The 19,387-nt window shown below is 41.5% G+C and overlaps 1 protein-coding gene across 2 annotated transcripts in view; it reads right to left on the bottom strand.

Annotated features, from left to right (window-relative positions):
- The window catches only part of PRG4 (proteoglycan 4), a 42,792-nt gene extending 39,050 nt beyond the window's left edge, over positions 1–3,742 (bottom strand). For both annotated transcript variants that reach the window (XM_083506703.1, XM_083506704.1), the window contains exons 1-2: positions 3,665–3,742; positions 2,503–2,601 (exon numbers count right to left, since the gene is read on the bottom strand). In XM_083506703.1, coding sequence (XP_083362829.1) covers positions 2,503–2,575 — 73 coding nt within the window. In that variant the 5' untranslated portion in view covers positions 2,576–2,601; positions 3,665–3,742. The remainder of the gene's footprint in view (positions 1–2,502; positions 2,602–3,664) is intronic.
- Between the last annotated feature and the right edge of the window lie 15,645 nt (positions 3,743–19,387).

The raw sequence follows: 19,387 nt of genomic DNA, 5'->3' as shown, positions 1-19,387 counted from the left end.
GACTATCCACTGTTACAGCAACCCCATTCATTAGGCTTTAAGCAAATTCTTGCTTAACTCCAGTTGCCACACAGGGCCTACAATATATCAGAGGTAGGCTTTGTTTATGCTCTAGCATAATGTTCACTTTTCTCATGTCGTGAAACCAGCTGACATCTACTCTGGTTTTAGCAACAACAAAAAGTGTAGTTAAGGCAGTGGTGGGGCATCTGTTTTGCATGCAGAAAATCCAGATTGCTTAGTAAGGGAGGCTGTCTGAATCCCTAGGGCAGGCATGGCCAAACCTGGCCCTCCAGCTGTTTTGGGACTACAATTCCCATCATCCCTGACCACTGGCCCTGTTAGCTAGGGATGATGGGAGTTGTAGCCCCAAAACAGCTGGAGGGCCAAGTTTGGCCATGCCTGCCCCAGGGGGTCACTGCCACTCAGTATGGACAATACAGAACTAGAAGGGCGAAGGGTGTGACTCAGTACAGTGGTACCTCGGGTTAAGTTATTAATTCGTTCAGGAAGTGTGTTCTTAACCTGAAACTGTTCTTAACCTGAAGCACCACTTTAGCTAATGGGGCCTCCTGCTGCCGCCGCGCCGCAGGAGCACGATTTCTGTTCTCATCCTGAAGCAAAGTTCTTAACCTGAAGCACTATTTCTGGGTTAGCAGAGTCTGTAACCTGAAGCGTATGTAACCTGAAGCATATGTAACCTGAGGTACCACTGTATGAGGGAGCTTCCTATGCTCTTATGCCGATCTGATTTTATGATATTTTGAAAGTGGACTAGAGGTACATCGACAAGAAGAGACTTGGACGAAAAGGAAGAGCGATGCTTCCATCTACAGTCAGTTCAAAAATGGTTGCCCCTCATTTGGCATCTCCAGCATGGCTCCATATACTCATAAAAACAGGACCCCCCACAATTTGCCACAGGAAGCAAACTCTCAAAGGGCTCATCATCCATTACAGTGGCTTGTTGTGAGTTTTTATCATAGGGGAACAGTTACAGCCAGAGGTGCCAACTTGCGAGGGCGATTCAGGGAGCAGGCAGGTGCATTTGCAATGTCACGACATGTCAATGTCACGTGCGTGAGCATCATGCCTCCCTTCGTAAGCCCTGGGCATTGGAAAGGATGTGCTGGGCCTCTGACAGGATACTGCAGCCCTCCTGCCTCCTTCCCAAAGACAGGAGGGCTTTGGGAAGGTGGAGAGAGGACTCTTGGACTCATCGGAGTATTGTGCCTCCCTTCCTAAGTCAGGCAGACGCTTCCAGGGCTTTGAGAAGGAGGCACCAGGGGAGCATTTACGGGACTAGCTTAGTCGCCCTAGTCCACTGGCCACAGACCACTGATTCAGTTTCAGTTCCAAGCAAAAGACATGTGTGATCCATAGACACAAAACGTTTTCATTTTCCTCTGTCAGATTGAACAACTATTTAATGTTCAAACCCAGATAGGAAATCTCACTAGCCTCGGTTTGGGGCTACTACAGGGCTAGTACAGAATCAGATGAAGAGTATGATTCTAGGCAAATGGTGTGTGTGTTGGACTTATTGACTTGTTATTGAGTTGTTCACTACACCAAGGCATCCTTCACTTTGACCAACGAAGACCAAACACTTAGTAGACAAGCCAAATGAAATTACTCAAGACAAGGAGTCGCAACCAGACACAACAAGAAACAACATGTACACAATACGGAAGACAATGGTCATATTTTTTTCAAACAACACAAATTGGACAGACATATGACCATAACATTTCAGAGGAAGAATTGAAACATATTAAATTATTTTGTGAAGTTTAAGTAAACCACTGTATAAGCATTTGAGAAGACATGATCTGGTTTCTAACAGAGAGTGTAGCCGAAGTATAGACATTAAGTGACTTCTTACAGTTCACTGAAACCACAAGGTGTGCCACACACTGATACAGCATAAAACCCTTAATCTCTGTCCTTAATTAGGGACATCTTCACCATGGATGAAAAACAGCAAAAAAAAAAAAAAAAAAGAAGAGATCAGATTCTTAGACTGTAATGAATGGAAACTGATGTACACCCCGGGTCACTGCACACAGTTTAGTCAAAGTTAAATCTTTGTAAGGGTCATAATTTATTTCCTCTTTAATGGGACTCAAAAAGTTCTTAACTTTAACTTCACCATACCCTTAGTTTCTGTATTATGCACACATTATGAATATTACAGAAACATGTAAAAATATGTGCTATTTTAAAATTATTGAGTAATTTTTGTTGTACAGTAAATACTTAAAAATAGAAACAATTATCCCGAAGATCCTATTTGTCATATTTCTTGACAAAAATTTTCAAAATATTTGTCATATTTCTTAACAAAATTCACTTGGCCATCATAAGCTCCAGCATTATGGTTGCCTAAATGTGCTTTTATTCTGATTAAATCTTAATACTTTGCTTCAAATTAGTTAGGGGTTGAGCCGTGAGTCATTAGCTCCTTAAAAAATAGTGCTTTTGCTTGACATTTTACAATACCTTGTGAAGAAACTTGCTGTGCCAGGAACACTGAAAGCAAAATAAGGGAGATCCGATATAAATTCCATGCCATGGTGATTTTCAGGGAATACCTCTTTCCTTAAAATAAACAAAATAAAAAGTTTATTATTATTTTCATCATCATATTTCCAATATCCAGATATATACACTGTTCATAATTTTGATGTGATATGTTATTTGTAAGCTCACAGGACAATCCTGTACAATGTCTACACTGAGTTCAGTGGGACTTGCTCCCAAGTAAGTGTGGACAGAATTGCCATTTTAACATCGACCTAGGAAAATGCATATAACTTATTTATTTCATATCAGCTGAGCATGAAGAATATGTAGCAGAAGATTTAAAAAGTCAGAGTCTATAACATACTTTGCCAAAGAAAAGTGCTAGATAAATTCTATTTAGATTTATTTATAAAAATATTAATATACCACTATTCATTAAACAAAAATTCCAAAGAGGTTTAAAAAGTCATATTCTGATTGTTAAGTAATTTATGTTCAACCACACTCAGCTCTGTAAAATGAATAATATCTAAAACTCATGTGATCCAATGCATCCTCTTTTTAACAATTTCTCAAGATAAAATGGACATGCACAAAATGAACACATTCAATAACTTTGGGTTACTTTTAAATATATATTGAACCTATTATCACCTTCATTCCTATCGTTACATAAATTATATTTCACAGCTCATATATAGTAGATAATATAATATAATTTACTATATTATACAATAAAATTTGTAACATGCAATTTTTAAATGCCCTATTGGTTTTTTAGAAATATTATTGTTTCAAACCACATGTTAATTATTTATATTTAATTTCTAACCTGTATATATACCTATAATTATAATCTTTTAAAATGTATGCATAATCTTTCCACATAAAAAGATCTGTCAATCCCAAACAATGCTTAAAATAATCAAATAATCCAACTAAGTCCTACTCAGAGTAGACCCACTGAAAGTCCATTGATTTCAATGGGTCTACTTGGCTTACGACTTGGTTGGATATCACCCTTACATTGTAGTCTATATTTATCCATTACATTCTCAACGTTTTGTTCCTGGGTGTCCTTAAAGGGTATGAACCCTTTGAACAAAGTTCTGTAACAGAAAAGAGATGCTATGCTTACCCTCCCAATGGCTGTTTCTGTTTGCAGTGATTCTGCAAATGCTTATATATACCGGTATATATTGGTGAGAATCTATTGGGATGAACTAATTAGGCAGCATGTTAGACAAAACCAACTGTGACAACCCATGACAGCAAATTTTCCACATCTATTGGAAACCATCCCAGAAGACTAGACAGCACCATCTGGAAAACACTCCCATTAAGAAAAATGACTATGAAAAATAAATAAATTTAGACTTATTAGTCAACACATTTAGAAGATTTTAGTTAAGCGAACAAACTGTCCCGAGAGAAGAGATGGATCTGGCAGGCGTTTGCACTGAATAGCAGTAGCAGATCATCATGTCAAATAAAACAAAAGAGAAACTTTAAAATGTGAAGTACATGTTGAAGCATATAGTCACATTGTTTTGGGGAGAGTGTGGAGGAATACCACTGATTGGGGGTTACTGTAGCCCCTGTTAAAGTGTCCGGAGTCTAACCCCTGGGGCAGGTGGTAGATAATACCCCAAATTCATTCTTTTCTTTATTTAAAAAAAATACATCTTTATTGAAAGTTCAAAAAGTACATAACCATATGTGTACCAAACATGGTCAGATGCAAACAAAAAAAGGGGGGGGGAGAAACAGAACCTGTGCAGAAGGGAAAACCGGGGGGGGACGGACCCCAAAACTGTATATTTTACAAGGTTGTTAATTGTACTTCACCAGATCTTAACCTATTACAGTATTTGTAAGAATGGATTCCAAATATCGTTGAATTTGTCCATGGCAAGTCTGTGTTTCTGGGGGACAGGAGGCAGGCAGGTGTGGAGGACTCCCTGGTCCTGAATGGGGCAACTGTGCCCCTGAAAGACCAGGTGTGCAGCCTGGGAGTCATTCTGGACTCACAGCTGTCCATGAAGGCACAGGTCAATTCTGTGTCCAGGGCAGCTGTTTACCAGTTCCATCTGGTACGCAGGCTGAGACCCTACCTGCCCGCGGACTGTCTTGCCAGAGTGGTGCATGCTCTAGTTATCTCTTGCTTGGACTACTGCAATGCGCTCTATGTGGGGCTACCTTTAAAGGTGACACGGAAACTACAACTAATCCAGAATGCAGCAGCTAGACTGGTAACTGGGAGCAGCTGCCAAGACCACATAACACCGGTCTTGAAAGATCTACATTGGCTCCCAGTACATTTCCGAGCACAATTCAAAGTGTTGGTGCTGACCTTTAAAGCCCTAAACGGCCTCGGTCCAGTATAGCTGAAGGAGCGTCTCCAGCCCCATTGTTCATCCCAGACACTGAGGTCCAGCTCTGAGGGTCTTTTGACGGTTCCCTTGCTGCGAGAAGCCAAGTTACAGGGAACCAGGTAGAGGGCCTTCTCGGTAGTGGCACCCGCCCTGTGGAACGCTCTCCCAGCAAATGTCAAAGAGAAAAACAACTACCAGACTTTCAGAAGACATCCGAAGGCAGCCCTGTTTAGGGAAGCTTTTAATGTTTAACAGACAATTGTATTTTAATATTTTGTTGGAAGCCGCCCAGAGTGGCTGGAGGAAAACCAGCCAGATGGGTGGGATATAAATAATAAATTATTATTATTATTATTATTAGTAGTAGTAAGTTATTCGTATGTTGCCAATTTGTATAAGTCTTCAGTCCAGTCGTAGAAGGGAGTCACACTTTTATTTTCCCCATTCATCAGTATCGGTCATTTTTCTGTGGTAGGGGCATTGAGATTCCACTCATATTGTCCTTTTGTTAGGTTCCATGTGCTGGGTATATAATTCAAAAGGATATTTTGCTCTGCAAATGTAAGGTTGTTCCGTACAGTTCTGTTGATAGTTTCAGTTACCTTCTGCCAAAAGTCTTTCAATGTAGGACAATGAAAAAAAAGTATGTTTTAGAGAAGCATTCTCCCTCTTGCATTTCTCAGTTAGATGCCTTAGACAGCCCTTTTTCAAACAAACACAATGGGGTCCAGTATATTCTAAATATTATTTTTTGCTGTATGAGCCTCAATTTAAGATCCAGAGACACCCTTGTTATAGCAGTTGAAACAGTTTCCCACTGTTTGACCAAAATTGAGATCTCTAGTTTGTTCTTTATTCTTCCCTCAATACCTGTATATCCAATTGGTTTGTTACTACAATGATTTATATATGTTGATGGCCAGATTTTTTTGTTGCATAAGAATTAATCAACTGTTTCAATATCTCTGGGGTCTCTGAGGCTTTAAAATCTGCTGGTCCATAGATTAGTAAGTGTTTTATCTGGAGATGTTGCCATTGAGCATTTGTAGGTAATCTGCATTTGTTTCTTAAGATGGAATACTTATAAAATTCATCTTCTTCATTTATCAACTGGTCTAATGTTAATATACCCAAATTCATCCACCTCTACCATACAACCATTTCTTTCCCAATTTTTAGAACCACTGAGCCTCTTGGGCTTGCCAATCAGAAGGTTGGCAGTTCAAATCCCCCAACGGGGTGAGCTCCCGTTGCTCTGTCCCAGCTCCTGCCAACCTAGCAGTTTGTAAGCACACCAGTGCAAATAGATAAATAGGTACCGCTGGGGTGGGAAGGTAAATGGCATTTCCATGCACTCTGGTTTCCGTCACGGTGTCCTGTTGCTCCAGAAGCGATTTAGTCATGCTGACCACATGACCCGGAAAGCTGTCTGTGGACAAACGCCAGCTCCCTCGACCTGAAAGTAAGATGAGCGCCACAACCCCATAGTCGCCTTTGCCAGGACTTAACCTTCCAGGAGTCCTTTACATTTTAATAATAATAATAATAATAATAATAATAATAATAATAATAATAATAATAATTATTTTATTATTTATACCCCACCCATCTGGCTGGGCTTCCCCAGCTGCCTAGAGGTGCGATAAGGAATTGTGAATGCTCACATGCTATCACCATATCTTTAATGTAATAAAGTGTGATGGGGGCATGTACTATAATAATCAGCGCATATTACTTCAATGCATTTTATATATTAGGCCTAATGGGAATGTTGGAAGTCCATGCTTCTCCCTGCTTGTTCCAAAGAAGAATCCCTTCCAGTACAGTGGTGCCCCGCAAAACGGAAAACCCGCTAGACGAAAGGGTTTTCCGTTTTGGAGGTGCTTCGCAAAACAAATTTCCTATGGGCTTGCTTCGCAAGATGAAAATGTCTTGCGAGTTCCTGCGGGGGTTTTTTCCTCCCCCCCTTTTCCCAAGCCGCTAAGCCGCTTATCAGTTGATCCGAAGCCGCTAAGCCGCTTAACAGCTGATCGCTAAGCCGCTAAGCCGCTTATCAGCCTATCCACTAAGCCCGCTAAGCCACTAATAGCGCTAAGCCGCTAAGCCGCTAATGGGCTTGCTTCGCAAGATGAAAAAACCGCAAGACGAAGAGACTCGTGGAACGGATTCTTTTCGTCTTGCGAGGCACCACTGTAAGTTTAAGAAGCAGGTGAATATGAATCCTGCACCCTGTGTGAGCCACCAAACTAAATGCGGCCCTCCAGCCATGTATTTTGCCGGCAAAGACCTTAACAACTCATTGCTTGTGCAATCCGAGGCAAGAAGGGACCCCCATGGGGCTTATCATGGTACACAGTGGAAGGGGTTGCGTTGAGCCTTGTGTGTGTCATACACTGTGTCATCCTATACTAAGTCCTTCCAAAAGATGTTCACATACTGAAAACAAACAGCAGGAAGCATGACGTCAATATTATAGCTGCCATCTTATATAATGTCTGTGGAGCTCTGCATTCAAAAATTCGATTGGATTCAGACTGGGTTTACTCTTCACTTTAAAAAAGGTAATCTAAACTCAGCATTTGCTTCCCTGGTGTGCTAACGAAGCTAGGGGGAAGGGTTTTAATGAACAGGTACCTTTTCCTGTTTGCAACAGGGTGTCTATAATTAAAATAACCAAGTGTACCTATTCAGAGTTGCCATGTTTTTTCCTCGCACTGCCTCAGTGCCTTTAAGCAGCCTCCTGATACACAACTATTAAGCTGGTGGTATTTTCTTCAACACATGATCTGCATGCTGTTAAGCTTCCTCAGTTTAATATCTCTGTGTCAGGCTACTGTTAAAGGCAGGGAATCAGGGCCAGGAGAGGGGGTTAGTGGAACGGTACCTGTTTGCTTCTGCATCCAGCCACTCTAGTCTTTGCAAAATCCTGAGGACTTGTTTTGGAATTGTCTTTTGGCAAAGGCTTATACAGGCAGGGGGAAAGTTTTATTAGGCAATAAATAAATAAATCAACAAGCAGGCATATCATCATTGCATACCGATATTTAAAATGTGCTTACTACTCCCATGCTATGTGTTGTGTGGCTGTAGTGTGCAATTATTCTCCTGTAAAAGAAAAATCAACTATTTTATAAAAACAAAACAAAACATTTTCTCAACCCGAAGGTTAATTAAACAGGGGGGGGGGGAGAGACAAGGGCCATTATTCAAGCAGTCCATTTAATAGTATTTCAAACAAGACAACGTCCAGGAGAACTTTCTAGATTGTAAGAGCTGTTGGAACAGTGGAATGGACTCAGAAATTGGTGGGCTCTCCTTCACTGAAGATTTTTAAGCAGAGGTTTGATGGCCATCTGCCATGGATGATGTAGTTGAGATTTCTGCATTGCAGGGGGTTGGACTAGATTATAGCTGTCAACATTTCCCTTTTTTTTAAAGGGAAATTCCCTTATTCCAAATAGGATTCCTCGCAAGAAAAGGGAAAAGTTGACAGCTATGGATTAGATGACCCTTGGGGTCCCTTCCCAAATCTACAATTCTATGATTCCATGAAAAATGGCATTTGTATGGAATTCTCAGTCCAGAGTCCTAGTGGATGATATCGCTGGGAAGGTTCCGGAAGCTGACAAAACCACTTTTTAAAAAACATAGAAATGTTTTTCGTTAGTGATGATCCTTCCATTATTCCGCTTTGGTCTGCTGTGTAGTTTGTTTCTGCAGCCACATGTCCGTTACAGAATATGTTTATTTTATGGAGTTAAAATTCAGTCGTCTTACATATAAAAGCCAGGGCATACATTTTAAATAAAACATTATCTTCTTCCATATTGCAGATGTTAGGACTGAGGTTCCCTCAGCTTAGACCTCCTCTGAGGTGAAATGTGGATGGACGAAGACTTAATTGCTAACTCATGTGATACCATCTCAGAACAGCTGTCCTTCGTGCTGTAATGGGGGTGGGCGCCGGCGAAGTTCCCCATGTGTGTTGTCTGGAAATAGGAGGGTTGCTTTCAGAAAGAAGGGATTTTGCCTTGCCGTTCTTCCCTAATGTACTTATGTGCCCTTGTGAATTCATTTTTCCATAGCTTTTCCTGCAACTGGTACTGAGTTAGAGGTGTTCTGCAAAAAGGGAGAGAGGAAATCTGGACTAGCCATTAGACCATCTTAGGCTGGGAATGTGGAGTCTAATCTGCTTTTCCTGCCACTGACTCATGAAATGATGTTGGGGCTATGGGACATTGGATTAAACCTTAAGCAAGAGAGGGAGAAAGAGAATATCAAGAGCTGGGAAAGATGGCTGCACTGAAATACCACATTTTCCTCTCCATTGAGTGTACAGTGGTACCTCAGATTAAGTACTTAATTTGTTCCGGAGGTCCGTTCTTAACCTGAAACTGTTCTTAACCTGAAGCACCACTTTAGCTAATGGGGCCTCCTGCTGCCGCCGCGCCGCCGGAGCACGATTTCTGTTCTTATCCTGAAGCAAAGTTCTTAACCTGAAGCACTATTTCTGGGTTAGCAGAGTCTGTAACCTGAAGCGTATGTAACTTGAGCTACCACTGTATAAAGGTGGTGGAAACATATGTGGGTTCAGATGTACACCTTATAACCGTTACATCCCCTAATTTAAGCATTTTTACATGTTTTTGTACATATTCCTTTGCTGGGGTAATGCACTTCAAAATTTGAAGAAGTACGAATTTTGCAAGTTGGTTCTCTTTTGGTTCGTGTATTGTTTCAGTTAAGTGTGAGTCAGGTTGATTTGTCTTGAATTGCAAACTCAATCAAATTTTTTCCCCACCCCTAGTTCTTCTTAGAAGGCTACAGGGGAGTCATAATTTGTCAAAAACGAGAAGGTGGGTGTAGGAGTGGGGCTTGTAGTTTTGATGGAGGCTTGCCACCTTTCTCCTGCCTCAGTCTGGGCACTCTGCCTGCATGTTCGCCATCTTTTTTAAAATTAAGGAATAGAGCAAATACTTTTTTTTGGGGGGGGGGGAACAGAGCAAATCTCCAGGTTCCGACTTGTAAGTTCTAAACAGGAGGGCAACCCGAATAGGGAAAAATAGACACAACTTTGAAGCGTTTGGGTTTTCGCCTGCAGGCAGAATTAAAAGCAAAAACATTTATTTATTTTTTGCTGCGATCATAAGGAACACTTGGTAAAAGTTGGTAAAATGTGTTTCACTGTTTTCTTTTCATGTTCTGTAATAGTTCGGCCATCACCCCTCTGACTGCGATGAATAAGCATTCTCAGAAATGATTGCAAAGTACAACACCCTTCCTTTGGCAGAACTTTAGTGCGGGTAGGGGGTGCATGAAATGACCAAACACACACGCTTCCTCCACCCCCCCCTTTTTTTAATCACATGCTGGGTGTGAGGTAACTTCCACATAATGTAAAGAACAGTTTTGCTTGTACGTTGCAGCTTAGGGTATACGTACGTAAGTACATAATTCACTCTGTCCACAAGGAGTGAAACCAAAGAACTGCGTTCTGGTGCTTAATAAAGAGGCATGTATGTGTCTTCCTCAGAGATCGTTTGTCAGGACCCAAAGGCAGTTGTTGTTTTATATTTACACTGGAGTAGGGCTGAATCAAAACATCTTGGAATAGAACATCTGTTCCCATAGGATTTTCAAAATTTAATTAAAATATTTAGCATCTGTATAGTGTTCAAAATGCTTCAGGTGTATTATATTAGTACTCTTTACAACAGAGCTGCAAACCAGACCAGTATTATTATATATTGCAGATATGTGTGTGTGTGTGTGTGTGTGTGTGTGAGAGAGAGAGAGAGAGAGAGAGAGAGAGAGAGAGAGAAAGAGAGGGAGTAACTTCATTCAACTACTGCTTCATTTAACTGTTCTATGCCAGCTCTTATTCAAAACTTTCCATGAGAAGGAAGGTCTACTAGGCTAGGTGCCCTGTGCAGTCTGATCTAATTAAGTTAAATGTTTCAGTGACTTCTATGAGACCAAGGGACATGGCTGCAATTAGGATTTATTAATACTGAGCAGAAAGCCCCACCCCGCGAACGGTGAGGCTTTTCCTCTCTTCCTTTTCCCCATTTGAACAGTTCTCAGTTCTCAATCTGCATTCTAGAACAAATGCAGAGCCACTGGAATGCTTTGTGGAAAAATGACCCTTTGGAATATGACCGTTTAATTTTGTTTCATAAATGAGTTGAATTTAACTGTTTGCTTTTGGAATCATTGCATAAGATCTAGGTTTAAAGTTGTGGATACAGCACGGCTACATTTAATTTGTCCCTTTGTTGTGTTGGAAGCCGCCCAGAGTGGCTGGAGCCAACCCAGCCAGGTGGGCAGGGTATAAATAAAATACTACTATTACTACTACTACTAATAATAATAATAATAATAATTTATTATTCATCCTTCAGAGCAGAAAGAGCACTTCATCTTCCCACTCTAACATTCTGCCGTTTAATCATAGCAATTTCCACCAATCTCTTCTACAAGTATTCAAAATAAAACTTTTTCTTGGTTTTGGTGCTTTTTTATTTTATTTTTTTGTTTTTCCCATCTTGCATTACAATACAGATGTACCAAAGCCCAACACCATTTCCTCCCCATCCCCCCATACCTTTACATTTCTATTCTCTACAATATTTTTAGCTTAATTTACTTTAGGTTATCATTACAGTGGTACCTTGGGTTACAGACACTTCAGGTTACAGACGCTTCAGGTTACAGACTCTGCTAACCCAGAAATAGTAACTCGGGTTAAGAACTTTGCTTCAGGATGAGAACAGAAATGGCGCAGCAGCAGCGGGAGGCCCCACTAGCTAAAGTGGTACCTCGGGTTAAGAACAGTTTCAGGTTAAGAACAGACCTCCAGAACAAATTAAGATTTTAACCCGAGGTACCAGTGTATTTGAAATGCAAATAGGTTTTCTAAAGTGCAATATGCACTGTTCTTTGTTAGATTCCATAGACAAGTGGTGGAGACATGATCTTATGATTTGTTTTGAAGGACTGTGGAATTGAACTTTGAACAGCAGGTTAAAGGGCTGTCTGTTTCTCTGCACCCCTAAACTGCCAAGAAATACTCTGGAAAGGTGCCTGCCGCAATTCGTGCCTGTCGTTCCAGGCATGTATTTTGCAATCGGAGGCAAAAGAAACTAAGTTCCAGATTGTGAAAAGACAGATACTATTAATTTTCCAAGTGCATGTGGTCAATAGCTGGAAATCGCATCCATGACGTTTGAACGGGCGTGTTCAAACAGGATGTTCTAAATCCTAGCTCCACCTGCTGACTGCATCACTCTGCTGGATTATCAAGGAAACCAAGTAACCATATGACTCTTTACACAAACATGCAGCTCTCAGATTTTCCCCTTCTCTTTTGCCTTCCTTAATATCAAGTCAGATAAAATGGCTCTTTGCTAGCAATAATAACTTTGTGTCCTATCCCTTTAGTAGCCTTTCATACAAAAGCGATGATATAAAAGACCTGCGTTTGGAAATAACTTAAAATTGGATAGATCCCACGTACAACATTTTTTTGTATTTGTTCCAACTTCGTGTCAGGAGTGACTGCGTTGAAAAGTCGTGGATTCTGCTTTCCAGCAAAATGACTTCCTTGAAACTCCTTGTACATATATGGATTATTGATTGTAAATGGCTACATTTTCTCAGTGTACAATGATATGTACTGTGGATAATGATGCTGTTGTGTCGCTGCAATATAACACTCCAAATTCAGACTCTTGGGAGGACTAATTAGGCCCGCAGGCTGAAGGCTCCCTATCCCTGTCCTATAAAATTTAATTTATACCTCTTTTTCTTATTTTTCCAATCTTAAATTCAGTTCACATCTTGCATCAATTTGCAATTGAAAGGCGTAAAAAACCCTCATACAAATCCACCAGCCTTTTAGTGATAATTTCTCCTAATAAACACAGTTTTGATTAATGTGCACATTTTCAGAAGCAATTTCCCTTAATACTATTCATTTTTGTGCACTATTTTCACTGCTGTCTTCATTTTTATGCACACGCTGCCCTAATAATGTGCATTGTTGTAAACGTTGCAAAATTCAGATAAGTGCGAATTTTGAAGGACAACTGTGTTTCATATTGTTTCACAAAGTGTGAGATTCGGATTTAAATTCATACTAACTCAGATGTCTCCTCTGTCCCTAGCTGCTTGTGAGCTTTGCTTGTGGACTTTGGACCTTCTCCCTGTTTCTCTTCCTCTAAAGGGAGCCAGTGTGGTGTAGTGGTTAAGAGCGGTAGACTCGTAATCTGGGGAACAGGGTTCGCGTCTCCGCTCCTCCACATGCAGCTGCTGGGTGACCTTGGGCCAGTCACACTTCTCTGAAGTCTCTCAGCCTCACTCACGTCACAGATGTAGATAGGTAGCCGTGTTGGTATCTGAAGAAGTGTGCATGCACACGAAAGCTCATACCAAGAACTAACTTAGTTGGTCTTTAAGGTGCTACTGGAAGGAATTTTTTTATTTTCACCTCACAGAGTGTTTGTTGTGGGGGAGGAAGGGAAAGGAGAATGTTAGCCACTTTGAGACTCCTTCGGGTAATGATAAAGCGGGATATCAAATCCAAACTCCTCTTCTTCTTCTAATGCAGCTGTGGGGAGGTGTTCAGAAGCTCCCCACCCTGAAAAATCCCCGTGGATGCCCACAAAAGCTTCCTTTCCACTATGGGTCAACCACAACTTGCCATTATGTCTAAAACAACAAATTGTGTTTAATGGAAACTGTGGTTCATCCTAGCATATGCCAAGTGTCAACAACTATACAGTGGTACCTTGGGTTAAGAACTTAATTCGTTCTAGTGCTTCGTTCTTAACCTGAAACTGTTCTTAACCTGAGGTACTACTTTAGCTAATGGGGCCTCCCGCTGCCGCTGCGCCATCACCGCACAATTTCTGTTCTCATCCTGAAGCAAAAATAGTACCCAAGGTACTATTTCTGGGTTAGCGGAGTCTGTAACCTGAAGCATCTATAACCTGAGGTACCACTGTATCCTCCTAGTAGTAGAGCCCTAAGCTGACAACCCAGCCTCCTTTTTTCTTCTGTCCCATAGCCATAAGGGTGTGACTTGTGCTGTCTTCCTCCTTTCCAGAGTCATTATTAACACACACACACACACACACCTGCAATGGAGCAAAATGTGGGTCTTGAAATTCTTTTACACAAGTGTTTATTTGGGGGTCAGTGTTCCTCATGCATGCAAATTCTTTGCAGAATCCTTCTTCTTCTTCTTCTTTGGCGATCACTTGTAGCCATGAACACGGTCTTAAAAGTGAGTCCATAAGTGACTGTGGAAGCCAATTCTGGATCCACATGTCCTCCCCCAGTGGGGACATTGGTTTCTGGGCAGGAGTTGATCGTGGTGAGGGTTTGCCAAGTGTGCCTTCCTCTTAACTCGTTTCTCCCTTTCGTCCTGAATTTGAGAGTCTTCAAAGCCCATGACACCTTTGGTAAAGGATGTTTTCCAATTGGAGCGCTCGCAGGCCAGTGTTTCCCAGTTGTCGGTGTTCATACTACATTTTTAAAAATTTGCCTTGAGAGAGTCTTTAAACCTTTAAGCATTACACTTTCTATTTTAAGTTCGGAATAGAGTAGCTGCTTTGGAAGACAATAATCAGGCATCCTCACAACATGACCAGTCCAACGAAGTGGATGTTGAAGAACCATTGCTTTGACACTGGGTATCTTTGCTTCTTCCAGTACACTGGGACACACCATTGGCATACAACTGACGGCTCATTTCCCCTTCCCCATTTACAGTGGTGCCTCGCAAGACGAAAAGAATCCGTTCTGTGATTCTCTTCGTCTAGCGGTTTTTTCGTCTTGCGAAGCAAGCCCATTGACGGATTAGTGGATTAGCGCTATTAGCGGCTCTTAGCGGCTCTTAGCGGCTTTTAGCGGCTTTTAGCGGCTTTTAGCGGCTTTTAGCGGCTTATCTGCTGATCGGATCATCTGATAAGCGGCTTAGCGGCTTAGAAGAAGGAGGGGGGAGGGGAAAAAACCAGCAGGAACTCGCAAGACATTGTCGTCTTGCGAAGCAAGCCCATAGGAGATTCGTTTTGCGAAGCACCTCCAAAACGGAAAACTCTTTCGTCTAGCGAGTTTTCCGTCTTGCGAGGCATTCGTCTTGCTGTATTCTGTATTTTCTCTCTTTTAAGTAAAATCCTATAAGCTTCTCTTCTTTTTTTAAACCCACAACCTTCCTATTGCTAACTACTGATTTGTGATATCTCAACCAAATTATGCACCCACCCCACTTCTATCTCAAAGAATCCCAAGTTCCTGTTTTGATCTGTGGTGGAGATACATCCTTTCTATTTACACAGAGGCTTTCAGCTTATCACAGATAACACAAATATTTTCCTTCTTATTTTTAAGCTACTGCTAATCCACCTCCTTGAAATGTCTAGAGGAAATGCTTTTTTAAGGATCTGTCTTCTTTTCCTTTTAGCTCTCTCTCCCCTTTTGATTTCATTAATTTTTTAGAATGAGTCACAGATTACAGGCAGTGAGTAAAGTAAATGCTGGGATAATCGTTTCTTGAGAAACTTGCCCCACCCTTTTTGAAACACTTAAATTTTATTCCTGTCTAGCCACAAGAAAAGAGCTGTCCAAGACAAGTCCAACGCACTTAATCCGATAAAGGGAGAGGCTCGCAGACAGAGACACTCCCTCACAATTTGCCTGAATGAACAATATCTGTGGTTCTGAATGGAATTATAAAGCACTTGACTTAAAAGTCTAGAATCTGAGGGACAAACTAGTCATGTCACTAAATGTAGATTTAGATGGAGGTATTCAAATAATATCAGATGGGCACAGGAAGTGTAGGGATGTTTAACCCTTTCCTTTTTAAAATATCATTACTGAAAGTTCAAAAAGTACATAATTATATGTGCACTAAACATGGTAAGATGTAAATAAAACAGAGAAAAAGAGAAAGAGAAAGAGAGCCTATGTAGAAGGGGAAATAAAGGGTGGGGGAGGCACCCAAAACTGTATAATTTACAAGGTTGTTATTGTACTTCACCAGATCTTAACCTATTACAGTACTTGTAAGAATGGATTGGAAATATCATTGAATTTGTCCATGGCAAGTCTGTGTTTATATGCAAGCTCTGCTGCACTTCCTTGAATAAGCTGTTTGCATTGGGAAGTACCGGTACTTTCCCACTGGCCTGGGTGAGGTTTCAAATTCCAGCTTCAGAAAAGGGTTTTCCTTTAATACTGCAGCAGGGAAGGGAAGGAAAATTCCACTTCCATGCCTGCTGTGATCCCAATAATTATCGCACCCACCTTGCAATGATTAGGACCCCCTCCATTCAGTCCAAAGTTGCATTTAGCATCATGTATTTCTTGTTCCTTTGCCCAGTTACCCTACTTATGTAGCGCGGGTGGCGCTGTGGTCTAAACGACTGAGCCTCTTGGGCTTGCCGATCAGAAGGTCGGCTGTTCGAATCCCCGTGACGGAGTGAGCTCCTGTTGCTCTTAACCTGAGGTGCGCTTTCACTAATGGGGCCTCCGACTGCCGCCATGCCGCCAGTGCACAAATTTCCATTCTCATCCTGGGGCAAAGTTCTCAGCCCAAGGTACTACTTCCGGGTTAGCGGAGTTTGTAACCCGAAGTGTTTGTAACCCGAGGTACCACTATATGTTGGAAGCTGCCCAGAGCGGCTGGGGCAACACAGTCAGATGGGGTGGGGTATAAATAGTAAAAAATATATTATTATTATTATTGTTTTTGTTATTGTTTAGGATGCCCCTATTTTCATTGCAGAAATGGTGGCGGTTATGTAGTTGGAAGCAGCAGGTTGGAGTTCTTCGAAGTTATTCTTTTTTCACTCGCGCGTCTATCATATGGGTGGTTGGTTCTTAAAGTCAGAATGTGGCGGTTATTATTGCTGGCACGTTACCAGATTCCCTTACGCTAGTTAAGTTGTCATACTGCAAGAAAAATGTGAGCATGAGATTCGGTTTCTTCTCCCCTCGCCGTCTCTTTTAAAAGATAATAACAATCTCGGGTCTTTTTTGAGCTTTCATGTCTTTACGAGAACTTTAATAAAACAAGGTAGAGTGCTGACAAGTTGCTTGGGAGACGTTACCTCATTAGAAATGGATCAGGCCGTAATTTGTTTCCGCTTGCTAAATCATGAGGATCATGGACATCTGTTGAGGAGTCTTGTTGTTGGGCAGTCAATGAAACTTTGCCATGACATAATTAGCACAGGGAGACAGCAACACAGTCATTTCCCAGCTTACAAGTCTCCTTGCCGGTCAAATAGTGAGTCCACTGTGGGGGACAGAGGACTGGACTTTGCCCCATCAGGCGCAAGTTCAGATCTCTATTCAACACGATACTTTAATCTGACACAGGGGATGCCCTATGTCATTTTGGCACGTGAGGTGGAAAACCAAAGTCGGACCTCTCCATCGGGAAATAATTCGGGGTGTCCACTGAGGAAAGTTTTATTATTATTATTTTTAGATTTATAAGATTTCTTACCTGCCCTTCACCATGATGTCCCAGGGCGTGTTGCAACATAATGTAAAATTATAAAAACGAATAGAACTGCTGCAGTCAGGGCTGAATAGTATAAATTCAGGTGATCTGACATCTCTCTTTAGCTGATTAATTGATTGAAAAATCAAATGAATTTAAATAAGTTTGCATACAACCAAAACCTCAAAGTAGGTGGCAATATAATTATTGAAGGATATATGGGAAAATTTATAGTTTAATACATAGAAGCTGCCATTGCTTGTTAGAGATGCCATCTTCAATATTTTATTTTTTCATTCTTTGTTTCTGAAACATATTTTTAAAAAACACACAAATAAGTATTTCTTTGTAAATATCTGTATTATTTCATTTTATAATGTATATAAAACAGTGAGAGCAATTATAACAACATTCCTGCCACAAAGGATAATATGTACCAAGTTTATTGTAACTCCTCCAACAAGGAAGTGATATAAAAGGAAACTTTTTTTATATATATATTTGCAAAGGACACGATGCTATTTGTGTAAAAAGAAAAAGTTAAGCACTTGTGAATATAGTTCTGTACAAAAACTGACCCTGGTGATTATGCATTTTAAACCAAATAACAACAACATTTAACTGAGCAGTGACCATTGCACCACTAATGGCGCTGAAAACATGCCACATCCATGTGATCTACCTGCAAATGTTTTGTGAACTCCCCCGCCACCCGATCTACCTGAAAATTGTGAACTGAGTTTTTATTGTTTTTGTAGTTGGTTTTGTTTGGGTTTTAAACCGTGTTATTTGTGCCATTGTAACCTGTCCTAGGGCCTTAAGAGTGAAGGGGCCGGTAATAACAGTAAATACGGGTGGCACTGTGGTCTAAACCACTGAACCTCTTGGGCTTGTTGATCGGAAGGTTGGCAGTTCGAATCCCCGTGACGGGGTGAGCTCCCGTTGCTCGGTCCCAACTCCTGCCAACCTAGCAGGTTGAAAGCACACCAGTGCAAGTAGATAAATAGGTACCACTTTGGTGGGAAGGTAAATGGTGTTTCCGTGCGCTGCTCTGGTTTCACCAGAAGCAGCTTAGTCATGCTGGCCGCATGACCCAGAAAAACTGTCTGCAGACAAATGCCGGCTCCCTCGGCCTGTAAAGCGAACTGAGCACCACAACCCCAGAGTCTCCTTTGACTGGACTTAACCGTCCAGGGGTCCTTTACCTTTTTACACATCCTTTATTTGGGAAGGTTGGAGGAGTACCTTCAGAGCAGATTTGGGGAGCGCACAGGAAGGGAGGAGAGGAAGATTAAGTCCTGTTGGGCAAGCAGAGGTTGGTTCATGCAACACCTCCCTTGGCTTCTTTCCTTCTGAAGAAGCTAAAATCCTTTTATGCTGTGTCTTGATTAAAGATAAACTGGAATCCACTTGGTATCTGAAGAAGTGTGCATGCACATGAAAGCTCATACCAGTAACAAACTTATTTGGTCTCTGGCGCTGTGGACGTGGGTGGCGCTGTGGGTTAAACCACAGAGCCTAGGGCTCGCCGATCAGAAGGTCGGTGGTTCGAATCCCCGCGACTGGGTGAGATCCCGTTGCTCGGTCCCTGCTCCTGCCCACCTAGCAGTTCGAAAGCACACCAGTGAAAGTAGATAAATAGGTACCGCTCCAGCGGGAAGGTAAACGGCGTTTCTGTGTGCTGCTCTGGTTCACCAGAAGCAGCTTAGTCATGCTGGCCACATGACCCAGAAGCTGTACGCTGGCTCCCTCGGCCAATAAAGCGAGATGAGCGCCGCAACCCCAGAGTCGGTCATGACTGGACCTAATGGTCAGGGGTCCCTTTACCTTTACCTTAAGGTGCTACTGGAAGGAATTTTTTTATTTTGTTTCGACTACAGCAGACCAACACGGCTACCTACCTGTAACTGGAATCCACTGTATAAAGTGACAGTGTAGGTAACTTGCAACTTAGGCACATTGAACTTGCTTG

This window comes from Podarcis liolepis, assembly GCF_965112155.1.
Source record: "Podarcis liolepis genome assembly, chromosome: 6".
Classification (NCBI taxonomy): Eukaryota; Metazoa; Chordata; class Lepidosauria; order Squamata; family Lacertidae; genus Podarcis; species Podarcis liolepis.
The sequence above is the reverse complement of the archived record's forward strand: the minus strand, read 5'-3'. Positions and strand labels throughout refer to the sequence as shown.